General features: G+C 29.3%; 1 protein-coding gene across 14 annotated transcripts in view; it reads right to left on the bottom strand.

Moving 5' to 3' along the window:
- Positions 1 to 18493, bottom strand: part of phldb1b (pleckstrin homology-like domain, family B, member 1b) — a 144835-nt gene that overhangs the window by 92527 nt on the left and 33815 nt on the right. For 13 of the 14 annotated variants that reach the window (XM_056474492.1, XM_056474486.1, XM_056474488.1 and 10 more), the window contains exon 4: positions 15245 to 15415. In XM_056474492.1, the coding sequence (XP_056330467.1) occupies positions 15245 to 15415 (171 nt within the window). Of the gene's footprint in view, positions 1 to 12903; positions 13303 to 15244; positions 15416 to 18493 lie in introns of those variants that run through there. The other variant, XM_056474497.1, reaches the window with a different exon arrangement.

Raw genomic sequence — 18493 nt, 5'->3', positions numbered from 1 at the left:
TTGTTTATTATAGTTGTCTATATGCTCAAATTATATTGCTGCTTGTTCAAACCACTTAGTTAAAATGAGCTGAAACAACACAATTCTTGAGATTTTTTTGGCGGACAACTTAATTGTTTTTTGCTCAATCTAGTCAAATTTATGTTGGAACAACATGAATGAATTGTGTAGAACCCTGCATTTTTACAGTGTATATTTTAGCTGCTACTGTAAAGATTTATTTGCTTTTTTGCAACTGTCTGACATCACATTTTTTTTATCAATTTAATTTTTAATGATTGAAATCACTTTGCAAAGATGTTTGAATAAGATAAATTGTGCTAATAATGATAATAATAATAATAATAATCATCGTCATCATCATTATCACCATCATCATGATTTATACATTAATATATTTCATTAATTTTTTTAAGACAAACAAATTGTTTAATAAATGTATTTTTGCAATACATATCTTTTAAAGAAGTACAACCCAAAGAAAGTGAACATCAAATAGAGAATTTGAGGAATCACAACTGACTAGATTTAGGGATTTTTATTTCTTTTTTTTATATTTGCTTAATGTTCGTTCATCACAGTGAATATCCTAGCCTTTTGATTACCACTGCACATCTGGAGTCACTCTGGAGAACCACAAAAAATATTGCACAAAATGCGTGAAGGATGTTAATGACACATTTTTATAATTCAATTAAAAGACACATTTTCCAGAACAGTGTGGTCTTCTCTGAAGAGAAAAACTGTTAAATAACCTCTCCTTGTCATGGATGTACATGCCAGCAAAGGATGACTAAGAGCTGTTTTGTAATCAAATTCATGAGGCTATTTGCAAAAAGACAGGCCTTGCTGATAAATGACAAACAGTGAATGTGGAAAGCACAGTGGGAGAGTGTCTGTTGGCCACGCAGAGCCCGTCTCCTACACATTCATCACACAGATTGATTCCTACAGCAGCCACAACTCTACTCATTCAAGAAAGTACACGTGCATCCAGGCCACAACACATGATGGGTCAGAAATGAATGACGTGGCAGTGTTTTTATTTATTTATTTACTTATATAAATAATATTTAAAAGTACATTTTAATGTATACATTTATATTTTATACATTTATTAAGAGAGTATGGTACTCTAGAAAATGTTATATAGTCCATATTTGTATGTTAGGGAAAAATATTAAACGGACAATGGAAAATTTAGAAAAAATCAAGACAAACAAAAAAGTATAAAATTTTGCAGAAATCTTGTAGTTTGTCTTTTTTTTTGCAACATTTCTCATAAATTTAAATGTATTACTATGACTCAAATATTATTTAATAAATATATCTGTTTAGAGATTTTCTCAATTGTTTTGGCACATTTTTCAAGACTTAACATTCTCTAAACTGTAAGTGCAAACCTCAAAACTGTTTGCTGGATATTTAGAACTTTATTGCATGTCTGCAAAATGTAGTTACTAACCCAAAATATTTAATTCATGCTTCAAAACCTTGTTATCATGTCAGTAATTTGGTCGAGGCCACCAGAACTTCAAGTGTATTTCTCATCATGTGAGCCACGTTGCTCAAAATGATTAGTTACTTTTTCACCATAACAGTCAACCAAAATATCTGATATTTGTTGAGAGAAGTCAATAGTACATAGAAAAACAAATTAAATGAACATTTATCTTTATGCAGTACATTTATTTATGTACAAATGTGTTACATGCAAAGTGCAATCTTGTTTTGTATTGCAACTAGAGGACATTGATCAATTTAGCGGACATTACAAACAATGTTAATATATGATATTTACGGTGTAAACAAGTGCATAAACAAATGTTTGATAATTGAGTAAATAGTTTTGAGTGTGATGGCTTACATGATGAAAAACGAATGAGAAGTAGTGATGAGTTTGACAGTTTAAATGAGAATCGACTCATCAGTTTTGATCAACAAGCCATACGCAATTAGTTTTTGTCCAAACTACAGAAAATTGTGCAATTTGCTTAAATCTATAAGAAATGCCACTCTGAAGTGAACAATAAACAAAGAAAATTGTTCATAGATCATCTTATTGTTTTGAAAAAATAAAAATTTCAATTGAGAATTGAGTCAAAGCAACTGAAAAAAACTGTAATGAATCGGTTTTGTTCAATCCACCAAAATCCATTGCCTATATTCACTGTGAAATGGATAATGGGGTGCATATATAGTACAGTAGTGTTTTGAGTATAAATTATATGAATTATTTATACATATATTGTGACACGGTGGCGTAGTGGGTAGCACAATCGCCTCACAGCAAGAAGGACGCTGGTTTGAGCCTCGGCTGGGTCAGTTGGCATTTATGTGTGTAGTTTGCATGTTCTCCCCATGTTCATGTGGGTTTCCTCCGGGTGCTCTGGTTTCCCCCACAAGTCCAAAAAACATGTGGTATAGGTGAATTGGGTACGCTAAATTGTCCGTAGTGTATGTGTGTGAATGAGTGTGTATGGATGTTTCCCAGTGATCATCCGCTGCGTAGAACATATGCTGGATAAGCTGGCGGTTCATTCTGCCGTGGTGACCCCAGATTAATAAAGGGACTAAGCCGGAAAGAAATTGAATATATATATGGTTAGCGTGATTTCATCAATTATTCAACATCCAAAGTTCAGTTTACAGCTTATGTTTAATGTGTGTTATGCGTAAGTTTAGACTTACAGTTAAGGTTATGTGCTTCTATATCATTGTTATTCAACTATTAATCCCTTCTGATTTTGGGAATAATTTACAGTTAGGTTTGAGGGTAGGGATTAGGTATGGATAACATTTTTCAAACAGCAATGATGTTCTAGAATCAACATAGATGTTAATCCAGGATCGTACCCAGCTTGGTAAAAGCACAACAAACCTATAGGTTAGAGTCTCTGAGGCTTCATTTATATATAAAGCAGCCTGTTGGACTGTTGAAGGACCATATAAAGTTTAGAAATATTTCTAAAACATCAATCTTTTCCCTTCAGGGTGTTTTGTAAGAAAAGTACCAGCTTTCAAAAATAAGTTGAACTGATCTCTTCATCTAACACATGAAACCAACACAAAACAGCTGACCTTTTCTATAGTAAAACCCAGTCCTTCATTTCTGATAGAGTGGGAAGAGTTCAGATCTATGTGACTCAGAGATACAGCAAAATCTCTCCAAAATAGACGGCTGTTCATCTTCACTTTTTATACCACAGGCATGAAAAGGACTGCACATAAAGTTTGCTTGTTTTTGACAGAATTATTCACTCCAGTTGTCATCCAATACAGATCTGCCTCCTGCACACTCAGAGAGAATAAGAGTTCTGGATCTGCATCAAACCCATTGCATAAATCATGGAATTATTGTTTAGATCTCAATAAAGCTGGCAGGACATGCAATACCATGAGTCACGGGTCCCAAAACCATTCCAGCTGAGAACACAGGAGACACAAGACGTCAAGACGCAGATGCCAAAAAGAAAGCAGAACGGTAGCCATGGTTTTAAGTTTTACTGCGCCTGGAAAGGTCAAAAACTAAAGCAAACTTCTCTTTCATTCTAACCTTTACCCAATTCCACACATACCAGAAACCATGTGACCCAAAGCCATAAATCTTGCAGCTTATGTACGGCAGATATTCAGCATATGTATGATTTATCTCATTGATCACATGACCAAAGTGTTTAATCTCACGTGAAGGCTGTGAAAATTCAACTTCTGACTCTCAAAACATGTGAGAACCAGATGGTACTGCAACAGATGGTTTTACATTTAGTTTAGATCCTAATACCAGTGTTGGGCCTGTTACTGTTACTAATTACTCACTACTGCTTTCAATTGTAACGATATTTATTCATTTATTACAGTTACATTTACTACAATTTATTTATTATGAACAGTATTTGTTTTTTTATATTGGCTATTAAATAACACCCCCAAATATAAGTTATTAAATTCTTTCTACTCCACATACCCCACAATATTTGGGTGTGCTTACAGTTTAACTTCACATTTTTCACTAAATTATGGAATATGCAAAAGAAGTTTCCAGCACTGACTTGCATATTAGTCACTGTTGAAGATCCATCACTCCTGTTATGTGTTCACAACTCTCTATACATAGGACAAACCTTTGTTTATTTACTTTCTCCTGAGGAGTAACTCAAAGCATTGTTTCTATGCATTAAACGTGAAGCTAACAAACTCTGCAATTACACCAGCCAGAGATTACCACATAATCTCTATGGGATTTGACCAAGTTTGCTTGAAAAAAACATGTTTAGTGATTAGTGTATTATACTCACCTCATACATGGCCAAAATTCAAATTGGGACAAATAGTTTGGTTTTATAAACAATAGATGATGGTTTAAGTTGATTTTGAAGCTTTTTAGATTAGCTTCATGCTAATTACTATATATTATGTTTATATGTTTATTATATGCTTTATTAATATATTATGTTTATATGTTTATTATCTGCGCTTTATTAACTATATATTATGTTTATATGTTTATTACCTGCTATATTAACTATATATTATGTTTATATGTTTATCATCTGCGCTTTATTAACTATATAATATGTTTATATGTTTATTGCCTGCTTTATTAACTATATATTATGTTTATATGTTTATTATATGCTTTATTAATATATCATGTTTATATGTTTATTACCTGCTTTATTAACTATATATTATGTTTATATGTTTATTACCTGCTTTATTAATATATTATGTTTATATGTTTATTATCTGCGCTTTATTAACTATATATTATGCTTATATGTTTATTACCTGCTATATTAACTATATATTATGTTTATATGTTTATCATCTGCGCTTTATTAACTATATATTATGTTTATATGTTTATTACCTGCTATATTAACTATATATTATGTTTATATGTTTATCATCTGCGCTTTATTAACTATATAATATGTTTATATGTTTATTGCCTGCTTTATTAACTATATATTATGTTTATATGTTTATTATATGCTTTATCAATATATCATGTTTATATGTTTATTACCTGCTTTATTAACTATATATTATGTTTATATGTTTATTACCTGCTTTATTAATATATTATGTTTATATGTTTATTATCTGCGCTTTATTAACTATATATTATGCTTATATGTTTATTACCTGCTATATTAACTATATATTATGTTTATATGTTTATCATCTGCGCTTTATTAACTATATAATATGTTTATATGTTTATTGCCTGCTTTATTAACTATATATTATGTTTATATGTTTATTGCCTGCTTTATTAACTATATGTTATGTTTATATGTTTATTGCCTGCTTTATTAACTATATATTATGTTTATATGTTTATTGCCTGCTTTATTAACTATATGTTATGTTTATATGTTTATCATCAGCTTTATTAACTATATATTATGTTTATATGTTTATTACCTGCTTTATTAACTATATATTATGTTTATATGTTTATTACCTGCTTTATTAACTATATATTATGTTTATATGTTTATTACCTGCTTTATTAACTATATATTATGTTTATATGTTTATTACCTGCTTTATTATCTATATATTATGTTTATATGTTTATTACCTGCTTTATTAACTATATAATATGTTTATATGTTTATTACCTGCTTTATTAACTATAATTATGTTTATATGTTTATCATCTGCTTTATTAACTATATATATTATGTTTATATGTTTATTGCCTGCTTTATTAACTATATGTTATGTTTATATGTTTATCATCTGCGCTTTATTAACTATATATTATGTTTATATGTTTATTGCCTGCTTTATTAACTATATATTATGTTTATATGTTTATCATCTGCTTTATTAACTATATATTATGTTTATATGTTTATCATCTGCTTTATTAACTATATATTATGTTTATATGTTTATCATCTGCTTTATTAACTATATATTATGTTTATATGTTTATTACCTGCTTTATTAACTATATATTATGTTTATATGTTTATTACCTGCTTTATTAACTATAATTATGTTTATATGTTTATCATCTGCTTTATTAACTATATGTTATGTTTATATGTTTATTGCCTGCTTTATTAACTATATATTATGTTTATATGTTTATTGCCTGCTTTATTAACTATATGTTATGTTTATATGTTTATTACCTGCTTTATTAACTATATATTATGTTTATATGTTTATTACCTGCTTTATTAACTATATATTATGTTTATATGTTTATTACCTGCTTTATTAACTATATATTATGTTTATATGTTTATTACCTGCTTTATTAACTATATATTATGTTTATATGTTTATTACCTGCTTTATTAACTATATATTATGTTTATATGTTTATTACCTGCTTTATTAACTATAATTATGTTTATATGTTTATCATCTGCTTTATTAACTATATATTATGTTTATATGTTTATTACCTGCTTTATTAACTATAATTATGTTTATATGTTTATTACCTGCTTTATTAACTATAATTATGTTTATATGTTTATCATCTGCTTTATTAACTATATATATTATGTTTATATGTTTATTGCCTGCTTTATTAACTATATGTTATGTTTATATGTTTATTACCTGCTTTATTAACTATATATTATGTTTATATGTTTATTACCTGCTTTATTAACTATATATTATGTTTATATGTTTATTACCTGCTTTATTAACTATAATTATGTTTATATGTTTATCATCTGCTTTATTAACTATATATTATGTTTATATGTTTATTGCCTGCTTTATTAACTATATATTATGTATATATGTTTATTGCCTGCTTTATTAACTATATATTATGTTTATATGTTTATTATCTGCTTTATTAACTATATGTTATGTTTATATGTTTATCATCTGCGCTTTATTAACTATATATTATGTTTATATGTTTATTGCCTGCTTTATTAACTATATATTATGTTTATATGTTTATCATCTGCTTTATTAACTATATATTATGTTTATATGTTTATTACTGCTTTATTAACTATATGTTATGTTTATATGTTTATTACCTGCTTTATTAACTATAATTATGTTTATATGTTTATCATCTGCTTTATTAACTATATATTATGTTTATATGTTTATTACCTGCTTTATTAACTATAATTATGTTTATATGTTTATTACCTGCTTTATTAACTATATATTATGTTTATATGTTTATTACCTGCTTTATTAACTATATATTATGTTTATATGTTTATTACCTGCTTTATTAACTATAATTATGTTTATATGTTTATCATCTGCTTTATTAACTATATATTATGTTTATATGTTTATTGCCTGCTTTATTAACTATATATTATGTTTATATGTTTATTACCTGCTTTATTAACTATAATTATGTTTATATGTTTATCATCTGCTTTATTAACTATATGTTATGTTTATATGTTTATTGCCTGCTTTATTAACTATATATTATGTTTATATGTTTATTGCCTGCTTTATTAACTATATGTTATGTTTATATGTTTATTACCTGCTTTATTAACTATATATTATGTTTATATGTTTATTACCTGCTTTATTAACTATATATTATGTTTATATGTTTATTACCTGCTTTATTAACTATAATTATGTTTATATGTTTATCATCTGCTTTATTAACTATATATTATGTTTATATGTTTATTGCCTGCTTTATTAACTATATATTATGTATATATGTTTATTGCCTGCTTTATTAACTATATATTATGTTTATATGTTTATTATCTGCTTTATTAACTATATGTTATGTTTATATGTTTATCATCTGCGCTTTATTAACTATATATTATGTTTATATGTTTATTGCCTGCTTTATTAACTATATATTATGTTTATATGTTTATCATCTGCGCTTTATTAACTATATATTATGTTTATATGTTTATTACCTGCTTTATTAACTATATGTTATGTTTATATGTTTATTACCTGCTTTATTAACTATAATTATGTTTATATGTTTATCATCTGCTTTATTAACTATATATTATGTTTATATGTTTATTACCTGCTTTATTAACTATAATTATGTTTATATGTTTATTACCTGCTTTATTAACTATATATTATGTTTATATGTTTATTACCTGCTTTATTAACTATATATTATGTTTATATGTTTATTACCTGCTTTATTAACTATAATTATGTTTATATGTTTATCATCTGCTTTATTAACTATATATTATGTTTATATGTTTATTGCCTGCTTTATTAACTATATATTATGTTTATATGTTTATTACCTGCTTTATTAACTATAATTATGTTTATATGTTTATCATCTGCTTATTAACTATATGTTATGTTTATATGTTTATTGCCTGCTTTATTAACTATATATTATGTTTATATGTTTATTGCCTGCTTTATTAACTATATGTTATGTTTATATGTTTATTACCTGCTTTATTAACTATATATTATGTTTATATGTTTATTACCTGCTTTATTAACTATATATTATGTTTATATGTTTATTACCTGCTTTATTAACTATATATTATGTTTATATGTTTATTACCTGCTTTATTAACTATATATTATGTTTATATGTTTATTACCTGCTTTATTAACTATATATTATGTTTATATGTTTATTACCTGCTTTATTAACTATAATTATGTTTATATGTTTATCATCTGCTTTATTAACTATATATTATGTTTATATGTTTATTACCTGCTTTATTAACTATAATTATGTTTATATGTTTATTACCTGCTTTATTAACTATAATTATGTTTATATGTTTATCATCTGCTTTATTAACTATATATATTATGTTTATATGTTTATTGCCTGCTTTATTAACTATATGTTATGTTTATATGTTTATTACCTGCTTTATTAACTATATATTATGTTTATATGTTTATTACCTGCTTTATTAACTATATATTATGTTTATATGTTTATTACCTGCTTTATTAACTATAATTATGTTTATATGTTTATCATCTGCTTTATTAACTATATATTATGTTTATATGTTTATTGCCTGCTTTATTAACTATATATTATGTATATATGTTTATTGCCTGCTTTATTAACTATATATTATGTTTATATGTTTATTATCTGCTTTATTAACTATATGTTATGTTTATATGTTTATCATCTGCGCTTTATTAACTATATATTATGTTTATATGTTTATTGCCTGCTTTATTAACTATATATTATGTTTATATGTTTATCATCTGCGCTTTATTAACTATATATTATGTTTATATGTTTATTACCTGCTTTATTAACTATATGTTATGTTTATATGTTTATTACCTGCTTTATTAACTATAATTATGTTTATATGTTTATCATCTGCTTTATTAACTATATATTATGTTTATATGTTTATTACCTGCTTTATTAACTATAATTATGTTTATATGTTTATTACCTGCTTTATTAACTATATATTATGTTTATATGTTTATTACCTGCTTTATTAACTATATATTATGTTTATATGTTTATTACCTGCTTTATTAACTATAATTATGTTTATATGTTTATCATCTGCTTTATTAACTATATATTATGTTTATATGTTTATTGCCTGCTTTATTAACTATATGTTATGTTTATATGTTTATCATCTGTGCTTTATTAACTATATATTATGTTTATATGTTTATTGCCTGCTTTATTAACTATATATTATGTTTATATGTTTATCATCTGCTTTATTAACTATATATTATGTTTATATGTTTATCATCTGCTTTATTAACTATAATTATGTTTATATGTTTATCATCTGCTTTATTAACTATATATTATGTTTATATGTTTATTACCTGCTTTATTAACTATAATTATGTTTATATGTTTATCATCTGCTTTATTAACTATATATTATGTTTATATGTTTATTGCCTGCTTTATTAACTATAATTATGTTTATATGTTTATTACCTGCTTTATTAACTATATAATATGTTTATATGTTTATTACCTGCTTTATTAACTATAATTATGTTTATATGTTTATCATCTGCTTTATTAACTATATATTATGTTTATATGTTTATTGCCTGCTTTTTTAACTATATATTATGTTTATATGTTTATTGCCTGCTTTATTAACTGTATATTATGTTTATATGTTTATTGCCTGCTTTATTAACTATATATTATGTTTATATGTTTATCATCAGCTTTATTAACTATATATTATGTTTATATGTTTATTGCCTGCTTTATTAACTGTATATTATGTTTATATGTTTATTGCCTGCTTTATTAACTATATATTATGTTTATATGTTTATCATCAGCTTTATTAACTATATATTATGTTTATGTTTATTATCTGCTTTATTAACTATATATTATGTTCATATGTTTATTGCCTGCTATATTAACTCTATATTATGTTTATGTTTATTAACTGCTTTATTAATTATATATTATGTTTATATGTTTATTATTTGATAACCATATATTATGTTTATTTGTCTATTATCTGCTTTATGAACTATATATTATGTTAATATGTTTAATATCTTCTTTATTAACTATAAATTATGTTTACTGTATATATTTATTATCTGCTTTTTTATGGTGTATGTTATCAAAATGTGCATGTTGTTAGATCTCATTTCTTGTGAAATGTTTTATTTTGTTTTATATAAAGACTTTTGCTAAACCTGCAGTAAACCTGCAGTATATGCAATATATATGCACATATATGATAATATATGTACATATGTGTACAAAAAATTGACGTGCATTTATGTGCATATATAGGCCATATTGGTCTACTGTACTGTTTTATATCCACATATAAGCCTTATATGTACATACAAGATATGTATACTATATATTTCTTATCTCACTTTGGCAACTGTCATACATGATGCCTAGCTCATATTTTCTATTATCAAGGCAATAACTTAAAACTAACAAAAAAAAAAATGCAAAAAACATATGTATGTGCGAACACTTGAATTGGTATCACATGAAATAGGCATGTTTTAGAATTTAACTATAGCAAATAAGTGAGAGGAGATGAAAATTTATGATGTCTACATGTTTTCCTGTAACATTTAAAAGGTCAATTCTATGGAAATATGGTTTGTCTTTTTTTCTGTTCATCTTTTTCTTGTACTTTTTGTTCTTAAGTAAACAATTTTTTTATTTTCAATAAAATTATATTTTCAACAATTTTTTAGGTGATTTTTATGTGATTTAGCCTATTCTTATAAGAATAATCCATGTTTACAAGAGAAATGCTAAGTAGGTGTCGTAGTTAGCTTATTAGCTTATTGTAAAACTACACAAACACTTATTTCTGCCTCATTACTTGATTAAAAACTCACATTGTGTTGCAAATAGTTTTAAAGACCCTTGATGCTAATTAAATTCAATGTATGTTTTCGATAGAATCAAATAAATGTTTTCTCTGTTTTCTAAATAGTCTTGGTAACATTTTTCGTATATATTTCAAAATACTGTAAACAATTATGCTTTTCAAATGCACATTTGATCTGACAAAAAGGTTACTGTGTAGTTTTAAAAAAAAGTTAATTTATTGAAATTTAATTTAGTAAATGTATATTTTCCCGGTTGATGTTGTCTAGGTTTTTAAATTGTCTGGATTTGGTAATACTTTTTCCGTTATTTTACCAATTAATACTTAGAGTGCGAGAAATTTCACATTCTTACTGTAATGTGCTATAAGTAATGTGCTACAGCCCAAAACAAACTGTGAAGTATGAATATGGTGACGACATGGTACTTAAAGGAGAATAAAGAGGAGAAATCCCCTTATCTTTCCGCCAGCTATTCCAGAGGGGTTGCCAGTATACATTGAGGACAAATAAAAGCTTGTGTGGATAGTCAGACTGAGCAAACTGTGTGTGGAGAATGAGGAAGGGCTGCGTAGAAACAGGATTAGCAGCACTCTTGGGTCACATTGACCAGGAATAGAAGTGTAACACTATACACACACTCATACCACTGCCAACATGCAAGAGAAAACCTCTTCGTAAGGTTTGAACCTGTTTATTGTGGGCAATGCATATGTGCATACATATATTTTGATTACTGATGCTAACTGCAGCGCCTATTTAATAAAAAAATACAGCATAAGTTTATGTGTGTGTACAGGTATGTGTGGTGACACTTTAGTTTAGAGACCAATTCTCACTATTAACTTGTGGCCAATTATCTGCCTTATATCAAGATATTTGCTGTTTATTAGTACTTAAAAAGTACACATTTTGCATGATGTTATTCTGCATCCCTAATCTAACCTAATACCTAAACCCCACTAGTGCCCTAATAACTATTAATACGCACCAAATTAGTCGCTTAGTGACCTTAAAGTCTAACGGTTTGTTAATAGCATAGGTTATACTATAGAATAAAGTGTGACACACTATTTCACAATAGTTTAATATATATTTTATAACAGTTGCCTTTCTGTAATTTAGAATTTTTTTAAATTATTGTTCAGTTTAGCATGCTCGTTGAAAATATATTGGATTGTTTCAATCCACATTTGGGTCAAATATGGTCAAACCCTTCAATTTTTTGTTACAAATTTAATTTAAAATGAGTAAACAATTAAACAGTTGGTTATATCCTTATTTGACCCAAATTGGATCTGATACATGAGTTTTTCTATATTATTTCTGTGTATACTACACATTTTTGTAAGAAAATAATTAATTGTTATTGTCTTACAGTCGCTTTTAATCAATATAACAAGGCCTTAATGAAAGAAAGCATGAATTTCATTCAAATCCATGTTAATACAGCAACAAATACAACATTGCAAATGCAACTTCTCTAATAAAAAGATTCTATTTGATAATTACAAACAACAGTACTTGCTTTTTGAAATATGATGCTCCCCATTCACTTACTTTTAAATCCAAATGGTCATATTCCCAACCCATCTGCAGGCAAACTTCCTATCTGTCCCTTTAAATAGGAAAGCACATGGCTTAATATCCCAGCTGCAGCGTGCAGAGACTCACTATCTTGCTTTGTCGCGGTAAATCCTTTGTTCACAGGGTATCCGTTAATTATTCCCCAAGCAGATTTGAACAGATTTCTTTATCACTAACTTAGAGGTGTCCACTCTCCGCAATCATAGCTTCCTCTGTGATCCATAAATATCTCCAGTCACAGAAATATAATCCTGTCCACCGAACGGCAGCCCAGAGGTGCAGTCAGTATTGTATGTGAGCTCCAGTGAAGTCATTGAACCCCGGTGATGGGTGGTAAAGTTGAACAGCTGTCTCCGTCAGTGCTGCAACTAATTTCCCTCTCAGATAAGAGATGTGGAGAAGGAGGAGGTGTAATTGCTCACCCCTGAGTCACAGCTACCAATCTCTGCATGTCAAGGGGGGTTAAGAGGGGGGGGGGGGGTTGGTTCTCTTTCACTTGCTGCGTTTAACATTCCTTCCACAGGTCTCTGCTCTTTTATGAGGCTTCCCGCAGAAGATAAAGTGTGTGTTTTATTCTGATGGTTGGATTGAATATTTCAGAGCGAATGTGTTGGACAAAAGTGAAACACTAGAAGCTCAAACAATGAAGATTAGCCCAAACACACCCCTCCCCCACACCTGTTTGGTCTAATTGTTCCCTCAGACAAAAGACACAGAGGAGGAGCATACTTTCTTTGGCTGCATTGATTCCCTTTCATTCAAATAGCAAAGAAATTTTACACTTCATGTAAGACACTGCAGGCGCTTTTTATTCCATGTGATCCCAAATTTGAGATTTGGGGCTATTTTGATGTGAAGTGATGATTGGTGGAAAGAACTTGCCTGACAAAAATGACCCAAAATCAAATTTAGTAGCTAGACTTAGACTTATATATTTTATTTTATTTTTGTCTTGGAATAAAAATCGGGAAAAGTATTGTATACAAACTCAAAATTTTGATGTAAATATAAATGTAAGGCAAGGCAAGTTTATTTATATAGCACATTTCATACACAGTGGCAATTCAAAGTGCTTTACACAAACAGGAGGAAAAGAAACAAGTATAAGAAAAATAAAAACAAATAATAAAAATGGTTAAAAAATAAAATAAATAAGCATAAAAACAGATAAAATGTGTTATAAACGAATGAAAAAGAAGAGAAAAATAGAATAGTGCGATCTGTCGGACGTAGCACAGTGCTCATTCAGTAGAGTAGAGTTATTAATGTAGAGTTATTCTTAATAAAATTCTGAATTGCGAGATATAAACTCAGAATTGTGAGTGAGGATAAGCCAGAACAGCGAGATATGAACTTAAAATTGCACATGTATGTGCTTTCTCTCAATTCTGACTTTCCTATGGAAATGTATTTAATTAGATAATGCCTCTTTTGTGCATAACAATTCAGAAAATAATATAAAACAAGTATTTTTTATGGACGAAATTTCAAAGCGCAGCCTTGGACTGGAAGCGTCCGGTTCGGGGACCACAGGATCTCATCTCTGTTATTTGCAGACAATGTTGTTCTGTTGGCTTCATCGAACATGGACCTTCAGCATGCTCTGGGGTGGTTTGCTGCCGAGTGTGACGTGGCTGGGATGAGAATCAGCACCTCCAAGTCCAAGGCCATGGTGATCCACCAGAAAAAGGTGTTTTGCCATCTCCAGGTTGGAGGAAAGTCCTTACCCCAGGTGGAGGGGTTCAAGTATCTCTGGGTATCTCAAGTATCTCTGATTCAAGCGGCTGAAAAGAGTTACCTTCGCAGGGTGGCACAGCGCACCCTTATAGATAGGGTGAGGAGCTCTGTCACATGAAAGGAGCTCGGAGTAGAGCCACTGCTCCTCCACATCAAGAGAAATCAGGTGGGTCGGGCATCTGTTTCGGATGCCTCCTGGATGCCTACATAGGGAGGTGTTCCAGGCATGTCCCACCGGGAGGAGGCCTCGGGGAAAACCCAGGACATGCTGGACGGACTATGTCTCTCGGCTGGCGTGGGAATGCCTCGGGATCCCCCTGGAGGAGCTGAAAGAAGTGTCTGGGGAAAGGGAAGTCTGGGGTTCTGTCCTAAGACTGCTGCCCCCGCGACCCTCTGTTTTTTACAAACCGCTTATTTGCAGATGGACAAAATCAAGTCCCAACCTACTGTACATTTATTCTTGTGTCAAGCTGTTTAACTCTGATATACGCCACAATAGATTCAACTTTCAGTTCACTTGATTTTTGACTGGTGCTGGTCATGAAGTAATGACAAAGAAATAAGACTGGATGTGTACCTTGAGAGAGTCGCACAGGTTTGTTGACCGGCAGTCCGTCCATGCTGCACTGGTTTCCGCAGGGGTGAAGTGTGATGATTCCAGCCCTGTTCTCAATAAAGCAGTGCTGAGCTGCGACCCCGGGGCCCTGGATGCTGATGTCCATGGCTCCGTGACCCACAGTCGTCTTGCCTAAAACAAACAAACACCACAGGATGTTGATTTCACAGATTGTTTGCTCTCAGACAGCATGCAATAGCTGAAGTTTCTGGGTGAAAATCCCTCAGGTGAACTGCTCATCAAGTTGAAAACAGCTGTTGTAGAAACCAACATGTAGTTTTTTTAGGATTCTTTGATTAGTAGATGTTTTTTAAAAGAAAAAGAGCATTAATTGTAATTGTAATTATTTAACATGATCCTTTACAGACTTTATGGGCACCTTTTTTATTCATTTAAAGCATCCTTGATGAATAAAACATTTACCTCCTTTTAAAAATGTTACTGATCCTAAAGTTTTGACAATAAACATAAACCACTCCAATGTAAATTATGTAAATATTTATCTATATCTATATCTAATGTGTTTTTCTATGGATTTTTATATAAATTACTAACTTGGCATAATGTCCATGACAACCAGTTTTACCATTAAAATTAAGTGCAAGTATTTGCAAGTGCAAGTATTTTCATATTTATTTTGTGTTGTCACTTGTCACTTTATGTACACTGGAAGCTTCTGTAGCCAAAACAAATTCCTTGTGTGTGTGAAGCACACTTGGCAATAAAACTGATTCTGATTCTGATTCTGAAGTTATTAAAGAGATTAAGGAGCACAATATAAATATAACAGGGCTGCACGATATTGAAAAAACAATATTTTTCTGCGATATATATTGCGATATTAAATATATAATTTCACCAGATGAAATTAATATGTCTATTTGGAAAGAACTCATAGTTTTGGGATGATTTTGTACGGGAGTGCATCTACAGGTGAAGTCAGAATTATTAGCCCCCTTTTATTTATTTACTTATTTTTAAATATTTCCCAAATTATGTTTAACAGAGCAAGGAAATTTTCACAGTATGTGTGATAATATTTTTTCTTCTGGAGAAAGTCTTATTTGTTTTATTTTGGCTAGAATAAAAGCAGTTTTAAATTTTTTAAAAACCATTTTAGTGTGAAAATTATTAGCCCCTTTAAGTTATATATTTTTGTTAGATAGTCTACAGAACAAACCATCGTTATACAATAACTTGCCTAATTACCCTAACCTGCCTAGTTAAACTAATTAACCTAGTTAAGCCTTTTAATGTCACTTTAAGCTGTATAGAAGTGTCTTGATAATATCTAGTCAAATATGATTTACTCTCATCATGGCAAAGATAAAATAAATCAGTTATTAGAGATGAGTTATTAAAACTATTATGTTTAGAAATGTGTTGGAAAAAATCTTCTCTCCGTTAAACAGAAATTGAGGAAAAAAATAAACAGGGGGGCTAATAATTCAGGGGGGCTAATAATTCTAACTTCAACTGTATGTAGATCTAAAGACGACTTGCAAGATCTAAAAACTTTTACATTTTTAGCAAAACACAGTGCATAATCAAAAAATGTTTTTGAAATTTCACTATGGTGGACAAGTTTACAGACACATTTCCGAAAATATAACAACATTGCATTATTACAACAATATTATTATGATACACTGTAAAAAAGGTTTCACACAATCGATTTTGCATTGGGTAAACATAAAGGAATTGTGAATTGAACTGCAAACAATTAAGTTGTCACAAAAAACAGTCAACTATTGTGTTGTTTCAGCTAATTTTAAATAAGAAGTTTCAACAAATAGTAAACGTCATTTTTTGGAGTATAATGAATATAATAAACAGCCATTCAAAAAAAAAAAAAAAAAGTAAGAGTGTATAATAATGTTTTAAGAGAGGGATGTGCCAAAAATGTGACTTTAAAACATCATCAGTACATATCATTTTCTGTATCATCTTGCAGTACAATGCCTATAATGTTCAACTAAACAGAACCTAAATGGCTGATGCAGTCCTGCTTTTCGTCACTGAGAAGAAACACATTCCTCCAGCCGCTTCACCCTCGTCTGTTATCAGGCATGCGATAACTGCTTGTGACCTGACAGGACCCCTAAAAGTAATATGAATACAGACACTAATATAAATTAAATTAAACTCTTCTCCCTTGCCCCTTTCATAAGGTAATTTCTCAAAGGCTTCATGGTAATTGCCAGTGTCTCTGAGAACTTCAAGCAGATGGAGAGTGATAAAGGAGACAGTGCTGCGAAAGGCTGGTCAGCATTAGAGAAAGTTAGTGGTGGGGGGTTTGTGAAGAGTGGCTTTCTCTAATGAAGACAGGCTTTTAAAGACCCCACACTGCTAAGGCTCAGGGTCGGGTTATTAGCTTTTCAATCGGGTGACAGAGCGGATCTGACCATCTGTGTATATTGGTATTATTTAAGGGCTTTTGCTTTGTCACACACAATAGCAGTACTAGGTTCTATTTTGAGATACTTTCTGCTGTTTGTAAAGGTAAAGATGTGTCTGAGACAGCTCATATACATTGAAATGCCCTGTTTACATCAGATATTAAGATATGGGTTCTCGTTTACACCAGATATTTTCATCTAAACTGTAAAAAAAGTGCAGTGATTTCAACAGTAAAAATCTGTAACATGGTTAAAAGCAATTTTCTTATGATATTTGATGAATAACCTTAAATTGATATTCCCAGAATTCCCTGCATAACTCTAGCACAGTTAGAGTTATGTACAGTTTGTTGTTAGATATGTTGTTAGATAGATTGTTGTTAGACATTAGAGTTACATCTAATTTTGATACATAATAAATAAGGTAAATTGCAATAATTTATTTTATCTAAAATGATGTACCATGATGGTGTTTTGGAGTTGAGTTGTATGAATGACCAGCCTGATCTCACGAGAAAACTTAAGTATTTTATGTTTTGACAGTTTAGTGGCTAATTCGTACGAATTCGTACGAGTTCAGTCGTACGAAATTGTACGATTTTAAAAAGGAGGCGTGGCACCTAATCCCACCCCTAAACCCAACCGTCATTGGCGGATGAGCAAATCATACTAAATTGTACGAATTAGATCGTACGAATTAGCCACTAAATCAAAAAGTTATGAATTGCCGTGAGATTGTGTTGGAATGACACTGAGCACCTTCTATACACTAGTATATTTCTGCATGTGGGAAAATGTTGTTTGTGATAAG

This window comes from Danio aesculapii, chromosome 15 (assembly GCF_903798145.1).
Source record: "Danio aesculapii chromosome 15, fDanAes4.1, whole genome shotgun sequence".
In the NCBI taxonomy this organism is placed as follows: Eukaryota; Metazoa; Chordata; class Actinopteri; order Cypriniformes; family Danionidae; genus Danio; species Danio aesculapii.
This window is presented reverse-complemented; position numbering and strand designations above follow the sequence as displayed.